We start from the raw sequence: 19,708 nt of genomic DNA, 5'->3' as shown, positions 1-19,708 counted from the left end.
GCAATTACCCGGTCTTTTCCGTGAAAAACGATCTTTGAAGATTTAACAAAACCCCTTATATAAAAAGGTCACAAAAAGTCAACGAATTATTGACAAATCATACTATTATCATTTTTGATGATTCGGTTAGTGGAATCATCGCAAGTATTCAGTTACTGATTTATCATATATCCAAAGCTTATTATGTCTTGGCAAGGTATGAGGGATATTTAAAAATATGGGGGCCTATTTTATTTGTTGGAAAACGGCTAGTTTGAAGTTCTGCTGAGGGATACTAACTGGGATTTCTGTGCAGCTTACACCGATAATTTGATAGCTACTGGCAAAGTGGACAAAGCCATTATTTATTCCAGAGCTGGGGATACGATCTGGGCATCTTCTGGTGGTATGTCGTTAGAGGCGAATGAGATTAGTGAGATTTCTCAAGGTTTTGACAATGCGGGTGGGTTGCAATCCAATGGATTACATATCCAAAGTCAGAAATTTATGCTACTAAGAGCTGACGATAGGTCGATTTATGGTAGACATGAAGCTGAGGGGATAATTGCAGTCAGAACCAAGCAAACTATTTTGATTGCACACTACCCTGCGGGTGTTCAAGCAGGTGAAGCTACAAAGATTGTCGAACAGTTAGCAGATTATTTGATTAGTGTCCAATACTGATTGATTGATCACTCTCTATCTTGTATCTGCATCTTTATTTTTTTTCGATGTTATTATCTTTGATTTATTGTTTAACCAGTTGAAATACCCTCCAATATCAGCGTCCTCCTCTCACATTTACAGCATCATTATCATTATTAATTTTTTTTTTAGATATCTGAATTTTTGTCTTAATCTTAAAAGAAAGAGGTTTATGTGTGTATGTATATCTATTTATATGCAGACTACTTCACTATACGACGTATATATATGTGTGCTTGTGTGTGTATATATATGTGAATGTATATATTTGAAACTGAAAACTACCTTTATTTGCCAGTGTAGTTAAATTGGAATAGAAATAACGCATGATATCTAATATATGTGTTACTATATGTATATGTATAATAAATTTAAATAGGATATAATAATATTTCCAGACCCTTGGCTCTCAATCCTTACTGTTTTTCCTTGCGAACGGCACAACCAAAGGGGAAGATTAAAATGTTATCCATATCCCACACTCCTTCCTTCGCATAAATATCACCTTTTAAAAGCTCAACTACCTCTTCCCTCGTATCTGCGACCAAAATCAAATGTGATCCTGCAAATCCACCTGGTTTCCCATCCACTAAATCTTTATAAATTGCCCCAGCCACCACTATTTTGCCTTCTTGTACTAATTCAGGAATCCTTTCGAGGTGCATAGATCTATATGGAGATCTATCGGACCCTGGTTTATCATACACAGTTACGCACCATTCCACCATTTCAGCCTGGTCAAATTCAATCAAACGTGCTCTTGCTTCTGCTATTTAGTAGCTCTCTCAATTGTTGTTCTGCCAACACAAGTGAATAATATGGATGATGTGGATGATTCTCAGAGTCGAACTTATAATGATCGATAATCATATTATATGATTATGTAAATATGTGGTGTATGGATTTATATACCCTACCAGTTGGGAGATGCCCTTGTAACTATTACTGATGTAGTGCAACATAATATATTAACCTCAAATAATAAGACATGTTAATTGCTGTTAAACAGAAGATAAATAAAGCTGTTATACATATAACCATGCTTGGTTGTGGATAAGATCCTCTTTTCCCCAGGAGAAGGGTCACATAATATCCCCAAAATGTGTCATTTTGTAAAAACCCCATAAAATACAAAAGAGCCTCCCTTTTGCTTAAATAGAAAACTGAATGGCAAGAATAGATTAAAATCGTCACTACTTCTTTGTAAAATCCTGTATGCTGTGAAGTATACCGGTTTTCTTGGGTCGCTGGTTGAATTTTTGATTCACCAATTGTTTAATCCTCTGTCCTCTAGTAGAAGTGCTTGAACTTGAACTGAAAGTTGTTGTAGTCGATGAGATGACGTTATCCCTAGGAGATTTATTAGAATAAACGGTGAATATCAAATCTGATACAATAAGAAATATTGGACAAAGAAATAACGGATTGTGTGGGATATATTTGGTTATGTTCGTCATCTTCCCTATGATTGAATCAAAAAAAGGCACACGGTGGTTATCAGTTCAACAGAATGGTAGAGCGGATAGCAGGTAGTATACTAATACTCAGCCCAGATATATGACCTCAAAAACTTTGAAGTTGATGTTGATATTCCTTATCAGAAAAAAGGAACAAGGACGTTAGGGGAGGGGATGGGGAGGAGTGAACAGTGCTAGATACCTTGGTAACGTTGGAACTCAAGTACCTAGAGATTATAGTATATTATCAGTGGTCTCTAAAAGTATACATAGAAACCTTTTCTGTAAATCAGTTGATATACACCGAAATCTATATGGCTTTATTTTTATTTGAAGAATTCTTGAAAGGTTTTACTTGCGCGCGATGTATTTTGTTAATAATTAGGTGACAAAATTCAATAATACGATGAGGCAAAAGAACAGAAAGCTATATTATATATGTCTATTCGATTGGAATTATATAATATTGGTTCAGTTACAGAGGAATCGAGATATTTATATTAATTCGTCCATCTTCTGTGCCAAAACAAAAAATGGAGTTCTTCTGTAGTAAGCATGCCACAATGTTCGAAGACATCAGTGGTATGATTATTAAAAAAATTTGGAAATATTTTGGCCAGTCAGTCGTTCAGTCGTTCAGCGTTCACCTTTAATAACATTTAACCCTTCGAATAAGTTGGTCTCTGATATTTTAAAACTTATTAAAGGATCTGTTTCTAGCAATTCTTCAATGAATTTCATATAATTCTGATTATTCGGTAACCATTGATTTATTTTCTTTCCTAAAGAAGGTATTACAGCAGTGGGTGTTAATTCATTTAAAACAGCTTCTCCAACGTAATACGGTTTACCATTGGGAAGATTTTTTTCAAAGTCAATAAAATCGGTAATACTATACGCTGTATCTTCATGCTCCGTTTCTGAATGGTCTTCCGACCTATTATTCATTCTTTCCCTCATTGCCTGTATTTCCTCTTTAATAATTGGCGCATATTTTAGATAGGCATGTCTAAGATCAGGTGAAGTATTTAATAATTGATTATTTTGTAAAAATAATCTTCCGGGATAAGAATACACTGACACAAACAGAGTTACTGAAGTAATTAACAGGTAAAAATATCTCATCTAATTAAATCACTTACAGTATCCTTTAGTTGTATCTCTTATTTTTCAATACTTAATATGTACACTGGACTCTACGTTAAAGAAACTTGATGATATTATTACCCTTATTTTCAAATGGTTTTTTTTTGAATTTAATCTAATTTAGTGGACTTTGGTTTGATGTTATTTAGTATGTGTCATCGCGACGCGGTCAGCGTTTTGTCCCCAACATTTACCACTACACTATATATCCAATTTTCCTATAAGGAACATCACGACGATACCAAAACTTCTCTAAAGTGGCCTTCGCCAAGTCACGATATCAATGACCTACTATACCAAATAATAAGATTTAGATCATCAAATCAGTATGTATAATAAAGGGAGATTTACCTCTTTTTTACAGCTCATCTCCAACATTAATGGAACGCATGACAGCATAGAATTCACCCATACACTTCGCAGCACTTAAAACTAATTGATCTTGGAAGGTCGAGCTCTCTCTGGCATCCGGAATTTCTCTGTCGTCTAGAATTCCTTTTATGATTAGCCAATTCCAGGTGATAACCTACCGAAAAAATGGTTTCACTTTTTCGAAGGCACCAAAATTATAATTGGAATATGTTACTTTACATATGCTCGAAGTTCCGGGGTATCAGCATCCTACATCCTTCTATCTTTTTTGTCTTATTATATTCGTCATGATGCTAACACCTTAAACTCTACTCGGGACGTTTATTTTTTTCTTGGCTTCCGTGCCAGTTAACGATTATCAAGCTTCTTGTCAGCAATTATAAAAAAGGAACTCCATTAACCCTTCTTAAAACTGGTAAAACAGTAGTTGCGGTAATTATTCCTTAGTGACTCAGGTAAGTAATATTAATTCCTGAATAATTTTTGAAATAAGTAATAACTTACAAGAAGTACGAGGTGCTTAACCTCGGCTGGTTCCGGTCCGTGAAGTTCCGACTCTGTTTAATATGTATTCTGAAAAAGCTTAATCAAAAAGCAACAAGTTCTTGAAGGGTCCTCCGTTGGTTTACCTTATATGCAGGTTCATCAAGTACTCAGGCATATATATATATATATATATATATATATATATATTCATATTTCACATTCATCGGCTTATGGAATATAGTGGTACTATAATATCGACATTAGTTGGCTAGTTTTAAGCTTTTTAATATTCCAAAAATGGATGCTTTTGGCAGAGGTGGTGTCGGTAATGGGGACGTTATTTCTACTGAAGAAAGAACTGCCAGTAGTTCTGTGTTGAGCGAAGATAGTCAGAGAGCAGATATTCCTGAAGCTTTATATGCTCAGAATGATAGTAATAGCCAATCAGATGGTGTTTTTGATCAGGAAAAGGGTGTGGTTGACAATAGGCATTTTTCAGGGAAATTGAATGATCCATTATTGGTGGTGTCGCACTCTAAGAGACGAGGTTTATTATCTAAAGTTACATTAATACCTGAATATAAGGATGCAAGAAAATATCCCAAGACCACCAAGGGGTTTATAGTCTTTTTTGTTGCGTTTGCCTGTTCGATGGGGCCCATGGGTACTAATATCATCTATCCTGTTTTAGTTCCGATAGAGAAAGAATTCAATACGACACCATTTATGGTTAGTCTGTCTATGGGTATTTACTTGGCATTTTTGGGACTGCTACCTCTCTGGTGGTCATCTTTTTCGGAGAGAAAGGGAAGAAGATCGGTTTATGTGGTGTCATTTACACTGACATTGGTATTCACTATTGGAGCAGCGTTGTCGAAAGATATAACTACGTTTATAGTTTTAAGGATGTTATGTGGTGCCTCTAGTGCCAGTGTGCAAAGTGTCGGTGCAGGAACAATTGCAGATTTATACATCCCAGAGGAACGTGGGAGAAGTTTGGGGTACTTTTATTTGGGTCCGCTACTGTGTCCTTTAATTGCTCCCATTGTGGGTTCAATTCTAGTGAATTTTTGGTCTTGGAGATCAACTCAATGGTTTCTTGTAATCCTAGCAGGTGCTAATATTGTTCTGATAGTTTGCTTTTTACCTGAGACTTTGCGTACTCAAGATAATAAGGCTATTATAGCTAAAATCCTCCAAGAGAAGCTAAAACGTAATGCAAATACATCAGAGTTGGGCGGAAGCACCTGTGATGACAGCAGTCAGACTGAAGGACGAAGAAATGCGATTGCTCCCAATGTGGATTTACCACATAGCTCACAAGACGTAGAAAGAATTATGACACATATTAGTGATTCAATACACATACATAGGGACCCTGGTGTACCAGAATTATCTCTGATCTGTTCCCATGATCCGAGGGTTGTCGGAAATGTACTGGAGGGAGATTTACAGAGAGCAAGATCGAATGTAGAGAAGCACCTAGACAAGTTGGCAGACGAAGGTTCTAATGTTGGTATTTTAAAGCGCATGGGAAAACTTGGTTATCTTTACTTGCTACAACCTTTGAACTCCTTGCACTTCTTAAGATACCCTCCTGTGTTTCTCGCAATCATCTATAGCGCAATAACATTCGCAACACTTTATTTCGTCAACATGACTATCTCATACTCTTACTCAAACCCGCCATATAATTTCAAACCGTTATATATAGGTTTGTTGTATATTCCGCTTTCTTTGGCATACATCATCACCTCCATATATGGAGGGCGTCTCATCGACGAATTACTAAAAAGATACAAGGAAAAGCATGGATTCTTAGCACCAGAATCACGGCTCTCTTGGAATATGGTCTTTGCAGCAATAGCTTTCCCTATATCCCTATCCATATGTGGTTGGTGCCTGGACAAAAAAGTTCACTGGGCGCTCCCACTTATCGGAACTGCCTTATTTGGCTTCGCCTCAATGGTCACAATTGGTGCTATCGTAACATACTTAGTCGACTCATTACCCGGCAAGGGTGCTACTGCCATAGCACTTAATAACCTAGTAAGAATGCTCTTAGCTGCAGTTGCAGTATTCGTTACTGAACCTATGTTAAATAAAATTGGACCAGGCTGGGCTCTAACCATCTTGGAGATTATAATTAGCGTTGGTGGGCTTTCATTAATCATCTTAAAATCAAGGAGTGATTACTGGAGAGCTAATTATGACTTACAGAGGCTCTACGAACTCGTAGAATAATAAAATTATGTTATTAATACATAAAACTTAGCGTTCATAAAAACTCTTCGCCTCAAACATACAAATTTAGTAATTTTAGTCATGTTTCAAAACTGAATCATTCCCATAAATCATATCTATGTAGACGTAGTTGGATATAGATTGCACCGCACCATTATGCACACCAAGTTCCACAGGCCCCCAAGAGCCAGCATCCATTACTTGTCCTAAAAGCGGAATGCTGCGTCATTGATATATGGAGCGTAAATAAATGGCTTGAACAAAGGCTAACTTCGTTTACCCCCTACAAAGAAGTTATTAAAAAATTGATCTTTGAACAGAACAACCCAGATCTTGTTAATAGAAGTGCGGTAACAAAAGGTTGTTTAAGAATTACTATGGTGAGCTATCTACTGAGTTACTTATATAAGATAGCTGTTACGTCTGTGGTTATATTCATATTTTTTAATGGATGTCTAACAATCGCAATTTATCAGTTCTTTGTCACTACGATATATCATGCTAATGCTGTTGAAAGACAAATTCACCTTAATAGGAGTAAGAAGAGTTTTATCGTGCTTTTGGTGACTATATTATGTCTGGTTGCACCCTCCTATGTCAGTATTACGACTGAAAACGCGTCGATTCCTAAGGGTACATTTAGGAAGGACTCAAGTTTACAGCGAATCGTGTCTTCTTTGAAACGTAATTCGGTAATTATCTGCAATCACCAGCTATATACAGATTGGATATTTTTATGGTGGATTGCTTATACGTCAAGGTTGGCGGGGAATGTTATTATTATGTTGAAGAAGTCTCTGGAGTCTATTCCTGTACTGGGGTATGGTATGAAAAACTACAATTTTATATTTATGAATAGAAAGTGGGAGTTAGATAAGGTGAATTTAACCAATACTCTACAAGATTTGGATATGGATTCTCGTGGTATTGGTAAGCTGTCGGGTAATGTGCCTTCTAACTTTACGCCTGAAGGAATTGAGGAATTCTCTATTCCAAAGAGTGAAAGTGGAGATGGACAGATGAAATGGCCATATGCATTGATTTTATTTCCAGAGGGTACTAATATGAGCAAAAATACGAGACTTAGAAGCGACCAGTATGGTGCTAAGGTTAATCGTAAACCATTTTCAAATGTTTTGTTGCCGCGTGTGACTGGATTGAAATTTGTTTTGCAAAAATTAGTTCCAAGTTGTGAATGTCTGTATGATGTTACTTTAGGTTACTCTGGGGTCACAAAAGGCACCTATGGTGAGGAGATATATAATTTGAGAAACGTTTTTTTGAGAGGTAAAGCTCCAAAATTGGTTTCTATTCATCTAAGGGCGTTTCAACTGTCAGAGATTCCATATAATGATAGTGAACAATTCGAGAAATGGGTATTTGATGTCTGGGAGGAAAAGGATAAGTTATTAGACAGGTACTATAAAAAGGGATCGTTTGACTTAGACTCCGAATTAAATCATACTGTTACTGGTTTATGTCAGATTGCTCCATTAGAAGTTGCTGCGATTTTGGTTGTTCCTTTAATAGTATCCATGTTAACATCGGCTATGTTAACGAAATTGGCACTTCTGTATTTTGGAAGAAATAATAAGACATATTCCAACTACCTGTAGCTAGAATTATGGAAACTATAATTTTTAAAAAAAATCTATTGATTAATGAGTGTAACTTGATGAGTCTCGAGTATGGTTTATTTGGTAATTTTGTACCCTATGTAAAGAAAGTTCACAATACCTTTAATGTTTATAGTCTAGATTTTCCGCTAAGAATCAGGCTCCAGTCTTCATCTGTCAAAAGAGAATATTCACTGTAGTTTTTTAACCAATAGATAGTTTCGTTTCCTTCTTCGCCATGCGGTAGCTTTTGTTCCTTGTACTTTCTCTTTGCTAACTTATGATTGTGGCTAACCTCAATTTCATCCACAAACTTTACCAAGATTGGTAAAGAATACTTTGGTAAATTCATTTTCAAGTGATCTAATACACCATTCAATAAATGAATTTTATCCTCCATTAAATATTCATTCTTCAACTGGACAACTGCAAAACCAGCTTTACCTTCATGGTTAGGTATCTTTATTCCTAAAATAACTACGCATTCAAAAATCTCTTTGTTATAACGCATCATCTGGTTTTCGACCTCTGTGGCAGAAACGTTTTCAGACTTCCACCTGAAAGTGTCCCCTAATCTATCTACAAAATACCATAATCCATCTTCATCAGCTTTCAGTAAGTCACCAGATCTGTACCATGCATCGCCTTTCCTGAATACGTCTCGTAAAACTTTAGATTGTGTGGCGGTTTTATTCCCCACATAACCTTGAAAGGAAGTTTCTGGCTTTCTAGGTTTAAATATCCTCATCATTAGCTCTCCAGGTTCACCGACTTTAGAAACTTCACAGAAACCGCTCCTATTACGATAAACTGTAGAATCATCGTCGGGTTCCATTCTAACTAGCGTTTGCTGATAGGATAAAATCCAATTAATCAAAGCACCATAATTTCTGCAGGCACCAACTCCAAAGGTTCCTCTTTGGAATGAAGTCGTTGCAAATGGTGCTTCCGTGGAGGCATAGAACTCACCAATAACGTCAATGTAAAACCTATTTTTGAAATCCATCCATATGCCAGGCCGCAAGCCATTTCCGTACGCGACCCTCACACGACACTTATTCTCATACTCCGATTTTGGTGAGTTTAACAAGTACCTACAAACTTCTCCAACGTACTGTATGTGAGTTGTCCTTGTTAAATATGCTTCCTTCCAAAAAGAAGACGCAGAGAATTTATTAGAAATGGCGACGCATCCTCCCTGAGAAAACACCGCACATGCACCCAATAAAGCAGCTGTAGAATGATATAGCGGCATGGCTGTCAGAATTATGCTATCCGTTCTGATGCGCATAACATGTCCAAATAGAGCACACCCAATAGTTGATTTTCTCCAAGACATAATTGCAGGTTTAGGAAGACCAGTGGTTCCGGAAGTAAATATTAGTAGCGCAGGTTCGAAGTCCTTTAGTGTTTTATGTGATCTTTCATCGTCATTAATACGTAGTGATGGACTCGAAGTACTGGTTATTAATCTAAGAAGCTGGTCCTCATCTAAGTAGCGTAATTGAATGTCCGGAACCTCTTTTAGAAGCTCTTCCTCCGTAGCTTTTATCGCTTGGCTAGCTTGCGGATCAATCAAAACCTGTTTCACATTCGATGTCACAATAGAGTGCACCAACGGCTTCCCAAGTTGGTTGTAGTTTAAAAAAGCTGGAATAGCACCGATATTCCAAAGAGAAAGCCACAGGAAAATAAACAAAGGCTTATTGGTACAATCTAATGCAATATAATCACCTGCTCTAATGCCATACTCGTTGTACAAAATATGCGTCAGCCGTAAAACAATATCATATGTACCTTTATAGCTGTAGGACTCAACTTCAAACTCACCTTTGGTCTTTAATGGCCTTGGATAGATGATACAAGGTAAAGACCCATGTTTCCTCACCTTTTGCTCAAAAATATACCAATTTTGAAATCTATTGGTCTGCAAACGCCATATATAACCCAAAACTGAAGTAATAAAGTATGGTATAATATAAAAGTCATCCCTAATCCTGTATTTCTTGTCCAATATGTCAATCAGATAGGTAAACGGTAGTAAGACTAAACTGATACCACACGAACATAGCTGCCATAATAGTGTAACACCACATAAAGCATATATTACCGGGTATATCATCGAGTGTCTTTTGCAAATCTAATTCATATATAGGAATAACACTATTATGGAATCCTATCTGTTACTTCTGATAATCCTGTTGTTATATGTATCTATATGTATGAAAGATACGTCCACTTGAAAATTTGCCTTCCAGGATATTACTTAAGTGCGAGCGTTTTTGAAGGTGTCACTAACAAATCACCAAGATGTTTTTATATTAAATTGAATAAATGGCATAAATTCAAATTGATTCTTAAAAAATAACTAGGTATTGTCTTTTATTAAAATGATATTAACTCTTCACAAGTATCTATATTAACTTATCTGTTTCTTGTGAAATGGAATGTCAATATTTTGTACTTGTGGTGGACCTGTCACCGTTATATCTACCATATTCGCTATTGGAATATTTGTTATACTCACGTTGCTCTGATGTTTCCTCTTCAGGGCTTTTTCTATCACGGAAGTATATTGCCCATATGATAATACAGTTTAGAAGGATGAAGATGAAGCTGAACCAGACCATTGAAGATGATTTTCTTCCTTTATGAATTTTTATTATGTTCATACTTGCCTTTGGAATGAAAGCCTTACTGGCGCTTATTGCTACATGGCTCCACATCGAGCCAAATGAAAGTAACACGACTAAAATTGGACTGATAATCAAAAGTGCAGAATTTAGGGCCCTCTTAAATGGCAATTTTGGAACTGCAGTATAGAGTGTTAAGAAGAACATTAATATGCAGAGAATGACGTTGAGCATCAATATATATGGATGAATGACATCGGCAATAGAAAGATGGGCCAAATCTAAAATATTTAAATTCGTGGTATCAGGTTGTGTAGCGTTTTCTCTTGATGGGATGTTGAAGATTTTAATGTTCAAGTGTTCGTATAGTGGAGAGGCTGTAACGTTCTTACGTCCAAAACACAGTACAGGATCACGCGAATAAGCTTGAGGCAAATTGCTGACACAGATTCCCAAGTATCCTGCTTTGACCCTAATATTCTCTAATCCTTCAGTCTCCGTTTTTCCCTTGAATGTATTTTCAATGATGGAATACATTGGTGATTCTTTGTTGAATTGGAAACGAGTCAGGAAGGTTGTCTGTTGTTCTTCATTGTAACACCCAATTAATAAAAATACCATCAAGAATATTGAAATAAAGTTTAGCATTAATGCAAGAATTCTTGGCATCCTTTTAATAATAAACCAAGCCATTCCGAACATTATTGGCAGTTAATAAAGTATTGATTAGGCGCCTGTCTGTAAAAATAAATTACATATGAGACAAAACATCCATAACAATTTAAAAGTCCACTGACTGTATTTATATAGTTTTATTATCTCTTACCAACCGTCATCAGTATGAAACATCTAAGATTTACTGTGCGCCCTTGATTATGGCATGCGTTCATCTCCGACTTGAGTCTAACTGAGGTGAAACATCACTGACACGCATTTGTGCAAAACCAAGAAAGGACCTAAAAATACATAAATATAAAGCCAAGTCTAGAACACTCAGCATAACAACAACAGGTAAGAGATATGAATGTTCTTTGTCATTTTTCCAAATTTAAGAACGTTTGTACTTCATTATGTATATAGGGATAGATATGAATATGTGCTGCCCTTTTCTAGGAGCACAGCATCCCCCTTCCCAAAATCCTACTAATCTGAGATGAATAAATGATCTTGAAAAAAATCGTAATTGCCCCAATCAAAATATGAATCAATCTCAGAAGGAAAAGTGGCAGCTATTACCTCTAATCCAAAGATGATGCACCAGTAATGATATCAACCAACTCGTTAGTAATAACAGCTTGTCTGGTTCTGTTGTATAGAATAGAGTATTTGTTAATCATATCACCAGCATTCTTGGAGGCATTGTCCATTGCATTTCTCCTTGCAGAAATCTCCGCAGAGTAACCATCAGCCATAGCTGACAAAATTTGGTTCGCCAACGTGAATTCAAATAAATCTTGTGAGACTTCAGCATCGGAATCGACCTCATATTTGGAAAGAGCAGGAGATTGCTCGATTGTTTCAGCGTTATAGACAGGCTTTTTAGATGGCTCAAAGGACAAAGAGGAAATTGGAGAGTTATAGAAAACCATAATTCTAGAATACTTATCAACACCGTTTTGCAATATCTTGTCGGCAATCAAAGAAGACTCCTCAAACGTTGGAGCTTCCTTACCTACACCATTGAACGACAACTTCAAATTTTGAGCATGGGATCTCACAAGCTGATTCCTGACCTTGTCCCCAATTGTAACGACATCTGCATCTGGCGTCTCAGATAACTGAGCTCTGACACTCTTTGCCAATTGGGAATGAATGGAACCACATAAACCTTTGTCAGAGGTAATAGCGATGAGTAAGTCCTTTGGTTCACTGCTTTCCTGTAGAGTAGTTTCAGCATTCTTGTAAAATTCCGAATCGGTTTGGGAGTACTTTCTGGCACTCTTTTTTGCTCTTTCCGCCTTGGACAATCTTGTAGAAGCCACAACCTTCATCGTCTTGGTGATCTTTTCAATGTTTTTAATAGATTTCAATCTGGTTTCGATTTCCCTCAAAGTGGCGTAGTTTCTTTGAACATTGCGAATAGCCATGGGGGCTCTGGAATTAAAGAACATTGTGCACAACGTTCTAAATTATTGGTCTGAGGCAGCGAGTCCTAATTGAAGTATTGGATGCTTTTCCAATCGATCGAACCTCTCTCTACTGTATGTATGTGTATGTAAACTGTTGTAAGTATCTAAATATTCTCGTTGCAGGTGAAAAAAAATCATCCAGGTGCCCTGCGATTTATGTGGTGTCCAGGTTTAAACAAATCGTGCATCCTCATTGGTCTCTGATCACGTGCTTAATGTCACGTGATCAAAAACTCCGCGACGGGGAATCGAACCCCGATCCCGCGCGCGACAAGCGCGAATTCTAACCGTTAAACTATCACGGAGGACGGTGGAAAGCACTCACGGTGGGGGTCGAACCCACAATCTTCTGATTAGAAGTCAGACGCGTTGCCATTACGCCACGCGAGCTACACACTGGTGTGACTTTCTTTCTTTTAATCAATAGATTATTTTTTGATCATGTCGTATGTCGTAAAATCAAAAGAGCATCCCGATAGTTATGATAGTCAGGCTAAGGAGCATGTTGATAGTCACGATAACAAGACAAAGAAGCAGCGAATCAGAGTTGTTAGAAGTGTCAAGATAACCACTGAGCTGTTATCGGCTAGGAATCTGCATAGCAAGTAAGCAAGAGAGCTTAAGTAGGACAACAGAAACTATATAAGAAGACCCAAACTAGCTAGATTAGATTAGATATAGGTCCAGCTAGATCCCCAGAGGGTAGTTGAGCCAGATTAGAGACTATATAAACAGTAACTGATCATCAACCTAAGTATTAGTTGGCACGTGACGAGAAGTTCAAGCTAGCACGTGACCCCAACTAGTGGCCCTCGACAGATCATGTGAGTAAAAAAAAGAAATAGTTGGTTTGTGTAGGTTTTTTTTATAAATACAGATTTTATCAATATTATTCGATGAGGTCGATACGTATGGCCACTGCAGGAATAATAAGGTAGGGGCAATGGTTACAGTTCAAGTGGAGTTTTTAGGTGGTTTGGATGTTATATTTAACAAGCAAAGACAATACAAGGTAACGGTCGAGCGGGAGGACATGTACGATGTGGATGTTGGGTATCTCATTGACTATATTGTAGAGAACATGCTTGAGAATCCAAAGGATAAAGATGTTTTCATTGAGCATGATACTATCAGACCGGGAATTCTTACACTTATTAACGATACTGATTGGGAGTTAGAAGGACAGAAAGAATATGTGTTGGAGGATGGAGATGTAGTGTCATTTACTTCTACGTTACATGGTGGTTAAAAAAGCAGCGTGTAAATATTAATAATGATGATAATACGGGTGCATATATTGGTATATATATATAAATGGATTGTTTTTTCTTATTGCAAAGTTTAGAGTTCAGAGAGCCTGCAGCCTAGTAAACCAGGCCCGGCCCACTTTGACGGCACTAAAATGAGGTCATGGAAGGAGCCATCAGTTCTAAGCACTCTTAGTGGAAGCTTGTGGCGCTCATGCTTTTTCACGACTGGGCCTACCGCAGCCAATTTCTGATGGTTACCTGCGTGGATATTTGAAATGGTTACAATCTTGTCACCGCTTAAGATTCCTGCCAAGGATGATGGGCTGTTGGGGGTTACTTCTGTGACAACTGCAAATGGAATTGTTGCTTCTGGTATTTTTGATTTGCTTCTGGGTGTTTCTTGCTGCTCCTGCTGCTGCTGCTGAAGTTGTCGAGGCAACACGATCTCGCAACGTTCAATAACCATCTTTAGGTCGTTACGAAGCATATTGATATTACGTCTGAGTAAACGTATCTGAAGAACATCGACATCCGAACGAGGGAATCCTTCTGGAGTGATTAACGGGCTTGTAAGATCACACTTGTGTTGATCTTGCAGCATATGAAACAGGCGAAGCAGCTCCTCTTCTATCGCCTGTTTTAGAGCAAATAAGTCAGAAGGCTCAAGGGTAGCATAGGAAGCGATGAGAGAATGGAGTTTCGGGTCAAGTGTAAGTCTGTCGAGATCGTCTGCTACAACATCAAACTCATTCTTCACCATCTTGCAGCAGTGGCATCAATTGGAGTGTGTTATGGATAAGCAGGAAGAGATGCATGTAACGGGGTGGAAGGTCGATTCGATTAGGCTCTTTTTTTCCTAACAAAAAGTACCATTAAACGTTCCCAACAGGAAACAAAAGTTTATGTATACGATAACTAAATCAGTAGTTCAAAAGAAAACAGTACTGGTGACTTCTCCTTACATAGCAAGACATTAGAAATAATAATAATAGTAAAAACACAGAAAACTGATCAGAGAGCTCGGGCGCTCTCCAAACTATTTTAACTTCTTATTTTTTTTTTAATTATGTTTTTAGACTAGGACTGGTTTTTCAGCAACTCCTTCAATCTTCCAACTTCATCCTCCAATTGTATATTTCTCTGAAGTAGTTCTTCAACTCTCTCCTCTAACTGGTTCATCCGCTCAAGCTTTCTGGCCCTCGAACGTCTTGCAGCTTCCGTGTTTCTGGCGCGCTTCAAAGCCACTGGATCATCGGATTCGGGAACAACGGGGGTCAACGAACCCGCACGCTGCTTGCGATTGTAGCTGATGACGCCCAAATGGTCGTACTTTACCGAGCCAGAAGACGATGATGCTCTCTTTTTCAATGAGCTTTTCTTTGACACCACGCTGCCCTTTTTTGGAGCTGACGCCCCTCCTGCACCAGCCAGAGCCGACGACGACAGTGCCAAGATATTTTCATCATCGCTGAGATCCATATTCTCAATCACAGGAGTAGGCAAAAAACCAGTGTTCATATCCACCTCAACGCTCGTCATCACACTCTGCGCCTCGGCCACATCCTCTATTGTCACGGGTATATCGTCGTCAAACAAAGACGACCACTCCTTGTGATTGCTGCTGTGGTCGACTCCGTCCAACCCTAGCAGAGGAGTCGAATCAGAACTCGACTCAAAGAAACTCTCTACCACATGCGAGCTGAGCTCCACAGTGTTGGCGTCGCCGGAGAACAACGGCGGCGTCTCCTGCTCCGACTTTACCAGTAACTCCTGCTGGCCCATACTGTCCGCGGAGGTAAACTTGTCAAAAACAAGCTCCCCCAACAAAACAGACGACGAAGACGAAACCGACGAAGCGCTGCCAGACACCCGCCCATGCTGCAAAGCCTCGTGCTGCTCCGCAGGCGTAGCACCAATCATCGAATGGCCACAGCCGTGCAACCCAAACGACTCAAACGCACTTGCATCAAACAACGACGAACCACTAATCTTGCTCGTGGCACTGGTATCCGCTGACATATTCAATTCTTCCTACTACTAATTCTTATCTCTATACTCTATTTTTTTCTTGTCTTTCCTACTTTCCTTTCTCTGAAGACGGGGCAAATACTATAATCGGCAAAATCCGGGTCCTCTTCTGTTCCAATAATATCCTTGGGACAAGCAATAAAACGCCATACTGAATCGAATTTTAATAAAAAATCATCGCTCCGCTATTCATCTCACGATAGTAACATCTTGTGATAGTCAAGGCAGCAGCTCAGATCCTATTAAAAACCGCTTCTTTTATTTCTATCTCGTAAAGTTGTATCAAACATGTGCAGATCAACTTTGCGGGTGGACTGAAAAATAAAAAATCATTTCCAACATTAAAACATTCCTCTTCTTATTTTAAAATAACAAAAAAAATTCTTTTTTCTTTTCCTTCTAAAACAGTAGATTAAAATTTAGCAGGCCATTTTGTTTCGAAAAAAATAAACGTATACTCTTCTGGTTCTTTAATAAATTATATGTGAAATCTGTGTTTCTTGCTGTGCTGTGTGCTGTATTGTGTGCTGTGCTGTGTGGTGTTGGACGGTAACCGTCACGTGACTCGTGTGGATCGCGAAAAAATAATATGTATGCGGTGAAGTCAAGTCCAAGTCAAAACTTCAATGTCGTCGAAAAACTTATGGCCTTCGAATGGAATCGCCAGTAATCTCTGGAACAACTAACGGTCTTCTGTTGATGGGTCTGCCAGTCTACAGAACAAAAAACGGAAAAGATGTAGAGATGAAACTACCCACCTCTATTATTTACGTGTGAGGCATAGCACATATATATATACAATAATACCACACAAAAAAAAAATTTTCTGATTTGATTATATATAGTTTGTTATGTAAGCTTGGTCAACCCACATAAAAATAAAAAAATTTTTCTCGTGTTGGACTTTCCCGACGAGAGAACGCCGCACTGCGCCCTTGTTTTACCGACACCGGTCTTTATTTCCATGTCGTTTCTCCCTTTTCTTATATAAACTCCATATACCGCGATGACCATGTTTCGCAGTGTCCAATGCCACTTTCGTTTATATTAGCTAGCACATGCATAAGCTTCGATTTCCTCTTCAGGAAATAGAAAATTTTTCTACAGTAATAAGTTGTTTTACCCCGCGTTTGAACAATGGGTGTCTTGGTGCAGTTCTAATTGGATAGAGATCTGGAGCCCGAAACCGGGCGGACAGGCCCGCAAAAGGAGACCGGTTCCGCTTGGTGCGTTTTTTCTTTCGCGATATACGTACACCCCGTACACCGCGCGTCAGGCGCGCCAAGCGGGATTGACGGCAACATAGTTCGTTTTTTTGTTTGTTTTTGCCTGTAGATAGAGGGAGATAAGCAGTTTGTATAATAAAAACAATCCTGCCAAGGTTTCCTCACATGGGCAGTCCAGAACCCCGTAGGCAAGTAGGGCGAAACCCAAAAAAAGCCAAATAATATTATGAGTTATGAAATGAAGTGAAATTTTCTTTTTTCCTTGGGGCGCACGTATTGTATGCGAGGGTGGTCGGTAATGATTAACTAAAAGGGACGGAAGGGGCCGTGGCAGGAGTTAAGACAGTTCCGTCACCGTAGGTTACTCTTTTGCGCCTCTGCAGGCAGCAGCCAGGCAGCCTGGCTGCCTGGCTGCCTGGCTTGCTGCCCGCCTGGCTTGCTTGCTGCTACACCAGTTTGCTTGCTGAGATTTACTGCAAGACTTTCACCCCTCTCACTTAGCTCCCGGCAAAGCAGCAGCGGCAGCTGCTGCTGCTGCTGCAACGGACCACAGTGGAACGATATGCAATTGCGTACATTAATGCCAAGTGATTTTCTTTCTTTCCTTTCCAAGTGAAACTCGCAAGTTTATGTATGTGTATATGAAACGTAAGGGGGCAGAGAGATATGCGTTCGATATAATTCCTGCAGGAACAGCCAGCAGCCAGCAGCCAGCAGCCAGCAGCTGCTGGCTGCTGGCTTACGTGTATGGCGCACTCCGCATATAGCCGGCTAAATGCACTAAAATGCGGGGCTCTGGATACATATGCACTCACTGCCTTTCCGGTTGGTTCTGCGCAGATCAGCCCGCATCGCGCACTGCTTTCTTTTTCAGGGTCTCCTTACAGCAGACAGCGTAGACCCCGGTCCCATCTCCCGCGCGGTTCTGTTATTATTGTCTCAGGTTCCCTGGGGCTGTCTGCTAAACGCACAACGGCAGGTGCTTTCCAATAACAAACTAGGGCAAGTGCAGAGAAAAGGATAACAATCACAAACTTCGCGGGTTTTTTCCTCCCTCTTTGTCTCTCTCAGGAGATAAAAGGCAAAAGAAATTATCCTCCTCGTAGATGTGCAGACCCACACGTATTTATTGCCTGATACACAGAATGCAATTCATGCAGGTAAATCCAGTTCCACAAAACCACACGCACGTACACGCAGCCTTACCTGATCCGTCGTCCGCATTTGCTATCTCTATTGTTTATTTATATCCTCCCATCTTTTCTCCGCATACACCCAAACGCTTTTGCCGCTTTTCCCTTTCCTATCCCATCCAAAAACATTCGTGCATTCGTGCATTCGTGCGCTATTGTTTTTTGTTGGACAACAGACGATCGCCGTCCGCAATAGGTAACCTCCCACCGAGACCGAGGGCAACGAACAGCCCAACCCTACGTAATTACAAACGCCTATTGTTGTGTATTATTACCTACATAATAACATAATGTACCACCGTCGCGAGTCTGTGGGGCAGCAGCGCAAGCCAAAAAGCCCCCCTTACCCTTCTCCGTCGCGCATATGTCTCATATCGGAAAACAACTCCCCATCCAGCAAAAGATATCATCTCTCCCCCTCCCTCAGCATATTATTTATCTCTTCCATTCTGCCATTGATTGACCTTGTTCCGCGAGACAGAGAACGGCCGGGTGGCCAAAAGATAAAAAATCTTTCCAACAAGTACTAACTTCTCTCCTCCCCTCTCCCCCCTTCCGTTCCCACATCTCGCTTTTCTTTCTTGTTTCCCTCCCTCCCCCATCTTTCTTGCTGGTAGCGGTGTTCCTCGTTATTACCCTCTCCCCCAGCTGCAACCGCGACCTTTCGACTCGCACAAACCATCGTCCATCCACCACTATTGTCTATTATCCTCGATTATCCCACTCACCGCACCGCACTGCACTTACACCACAAACCCTCGCGGATACATACCATTCACATAAACCAGGCAGACCCACGCATATGCTATTTTTGGGCCCTGTTTTGCTTTTTTCCTTTCTTTTTCCCGAGCCTAACCACTGATTATTTATATCTCCTCTTTCGGATTGGCTCGTCATTGTCGTTGTGCTTGGTTGTGATCATTATTATTACATCGGTGGTATCCGTTTGAAGGCATTTTTTCCTTCTTCATCTTTTCCCGTTCTCTGTGGCCCCCATATAATACTCTAGAGATCCTGCGTTTATTGGTGCGTTCATTCAACAAAGAAAGAAGAAAGAAGAAAGAAGAAAAAAAAACAACAACAACAACAAGCCTGAAGACCCTGCGGAATAAATTATCGAATATTAAGGTTTTCGTTTTTTATTATCCTTTTAGGTTTTCTTCTCTTTCGCTCTCTCCTCTCTTCGCTCCTTCGTAATTTGTTTTTTTCCTGCTTTTGATTTCCAACTGGTGGTCACTGTCGTT

General features: G+C 39.3%; 12 protein-coding genes and 2 non-coding genes across 14 annotated transcripts, besides 1 other annotated feature; 4 read left to right on the top strand and 10 right to left on the bottom strand.

Annotated features, from left to right (window-relative positions):
- Positions 1-183: 183 nt before the first annotated feature.
- PFY1 (profilin) lies at positions 184-663 on the top strand (the record flags this gene model as incomplete). Its single annotated transcript, XM_003646316.1, has 2 exons — positions 184-196; positions 296-663. The coding sequence occupies 2 exons, from the start codon at positions 184-186 to the stop codon at positions 661-663; spliced, it is 381 nt and encodes a 126-aa protein (XP_003646364.1).
- A 437-nt stretch (positions 664-1,100) lies between these two features.
- Ecym_4509 (YciI family protein) lies at positions 1,101-1,412 on the bottom strand (the record flags this gene model as incomplete). The annotated part of the gene is made up of 1 exon (XM_003646315.1): positions 1,101-1,412. One exon carries the CDS (start codon positions 1,410-1,412, stop codon positions 1,101-1,103), a length of 312 nt encoding a protein of 103 aa, XP_003646363.1.
- A 465-nt stretch (positions 1,413-1,877) lies between these two features.
- Positions 1,878-2,141, bottom strand: Ecym_4508 (uncharacterized protein; the record flags this gene model as incomplete). Its single annotated transcript, XM_003646314.1, has 1 exon — positions 1,878-2,141. The coding sequence occupies one exon, from the start codon at positions 2,139-2,141 to the stop codon at positions 1,878-1,880; it is 264 nt and encodes an 87-aa protein (XP_003646362.1).
- A 636-nt stretch (positions 2,142-2,777) lies between these two features.
- On the bottom strand, positions 2,778-3,266 carry Ecym_4507 (uncharacterized protein; the record flags this gene model as incomplete). The annotated part of the gene is made up of 1 exon (XM_003646313.1): positions 2,778-3,266. The coding sequence occupies one exon, from the start codon at positions 3,264-3,266 to the stop codon at positions 2,778-2,780; it is 489 nt and encodes a 162-aa protein (XP_003646361.1).
- Positions 3,267-4,442: 1,176 nt separating this feature from the next.
- Positions 4,443-6,389, top strand: QDR3 (Qdr3p; the record flags this gene model as incomplete). The annotated part of the gene is made up of 1 exon (XM_003646312.1): positions 4,443-6,389. The coding sequence occupies one exon, from the start codon at positions 4,443-4,445 to the stop codon at positions 6,387-6,389; it is 1,947 nt and encodes a 648-aa protein (XP_003646360.1).
- A 377-nt stretch (positions 6,390-6,766) lies between these two features.
- CST26 (putative acyltransferase) lies at positions 6,767-8,005 on the top strand (the record flags this gene model as incomplete). The annotated part of the gene is made up of 1 exon (XM_003646311.1): positions 6,767-8,005. The coding sequence occupies one exon, from the start codon at positions 6,767-6,769 to the stop codon at positions 8,003-8,005; it is 1,239 nt and encodes a 412-aa protein (XP_003646359.1).
- A 130-nt stretch (positions 8,006-8,135) lies between these two features.
- FAT1 (long-chain fatty acid transporter FAT1) lies at positions 8,136-10,127 on the bottom strand (the record flags this gene model as incomplete). Its single annotated transcript, XM_003646310.1, has 1 exon — positions 8,136-10,127. One exon carries the CDS (start codon positions 10,125-10,127, stop codon positions 8,136-8,138), a length of 1,992 nt encoding a protein of 663 aa, XP_003646358.1.
- A 328-nt stretch (positions 10,128-10,455) lies between these two features.
- Positions 10,456-11,340, bottom strand: FIG1 (Fig1p; the record flags this gene model as incomplete). The annotated part of the gene is made up of 1 exon (XM_003646309.1): positions 10,456-11,340. The coding sequence occupies one exon, from the start codon at positions 11,338-11,340 to the stop codon at positions 10,456-10,458; it is 885 nt and encodes a 294-aa protein (XP_003646357.1).
- A 536-nt stretch (positions 11,341-11,876) lies between these two features.
- ATP3 (F1F0 ATP synthase subunit gamma) lies at positions 11,877-12,749 on the bottom strand (the record flags this gene model as incomplete). Its single annotated transcript, XM_003646308.1, has 1 exon — positions 11,877-12,749. One exon carries the CDS (start codon positions 12,747-12,749, stop codon positions 11,877-11,879), a length of 873 nt encoding a protein of 290 aa, XP_003646356.1.
- Positions 12,750-13,000: 251 nt separating this feature from the next.
- Positions 13,001-13,072, bottom strand: Ecym_4501. Its single transcript has one exon. It is a non-coding gene; the product is annotated as a tRNA-Asp (tRNA).
- Positions 13,073-13,085: 13 nt separating this feature from the next.
- On the bottom strand, positions 13,086-13,157 carry Ecym_4500. The gene has a single exon. It is a non-coding gene; the product is annotated as a tRNA-Arg (tRNA).
- A 144-nt stretch (positions 13,158-13,301) lies between these two features.
- Positions 13,302-13,585: a sequence feature (soloLTR - fragment).
- A 125-nt stretch (positions 13,586-13,710) lies between these two features.
- Positions 13,711-14,016, top strand: URM1 (ubiquitin-related modifier URM1; the record flags this gene model as incomplete). The annotated part of the gene is made up of 1 exon (XM_003646307.1): positions 13,711-14,016. One exon carries the CDS (start codon positions 13,711-13,713, stop codon positions 14,014-14,016), a length of 306 nt encoding a protein of 101 aa, XP_003646355.1.
- Positions 14,017-14,108: 92 nt separating this feature from the next.
- NAS2 (Nas2p) lies at positions 14,109-14,777 on the bottom strand (the record flags this gene model as incomplete). Its single annotated transcript, XM_003646306.1, has 1 exon — positions 14,109-14,777. The coding sequence occupies one exon, from the start codon at positions 14,775-14,777 to the stop codon at positions 14,109-14,111; it is 669 nt and encodes a 222-aa protein (XP_003646354.1).
- Positions 14,778-15,094: 317 nt separating this feature from the next.
- On the bottom strand, positions 15,095-16,036 carry GCN4 (amino acid starvation-responsive transcription factor GCN4; the record flags this gene model as incomplete). Its single annotated transcript, XM_003646305.1, has 1 exon — positions 15,095-16,036. One exon carries the CDS (start codon positions 16,034-16,036, stop codon positions 15,095-15,097), a length of 942 nt encoding a protein of 313 aa, XP_003646353.1.
- Positions 16,037-19,708: the final 3,672 nt, after the last annotated feature.

The sequence above is a fragment of the Eremothecium cymbalariae genome, chromosome 4 (assembly GCF_000235365.1).
Source record: "Eremothecium cymbalariae DBVPG#7215 chromosome 4, complete sequence".
In the NCBI taxonomy this organism is placed as follows: Eukaryota; Fungi; Ascomycota; class Saccharomycetes; order Saccharomycetales; family Saccharomycetaceae; genus Eremothecium; species Eremothecium cymbalariae.
Note: the sequence above shows the minus strand (reverse complement) of the source record. Positions and strands in the feature narration are given on the sequence as shown.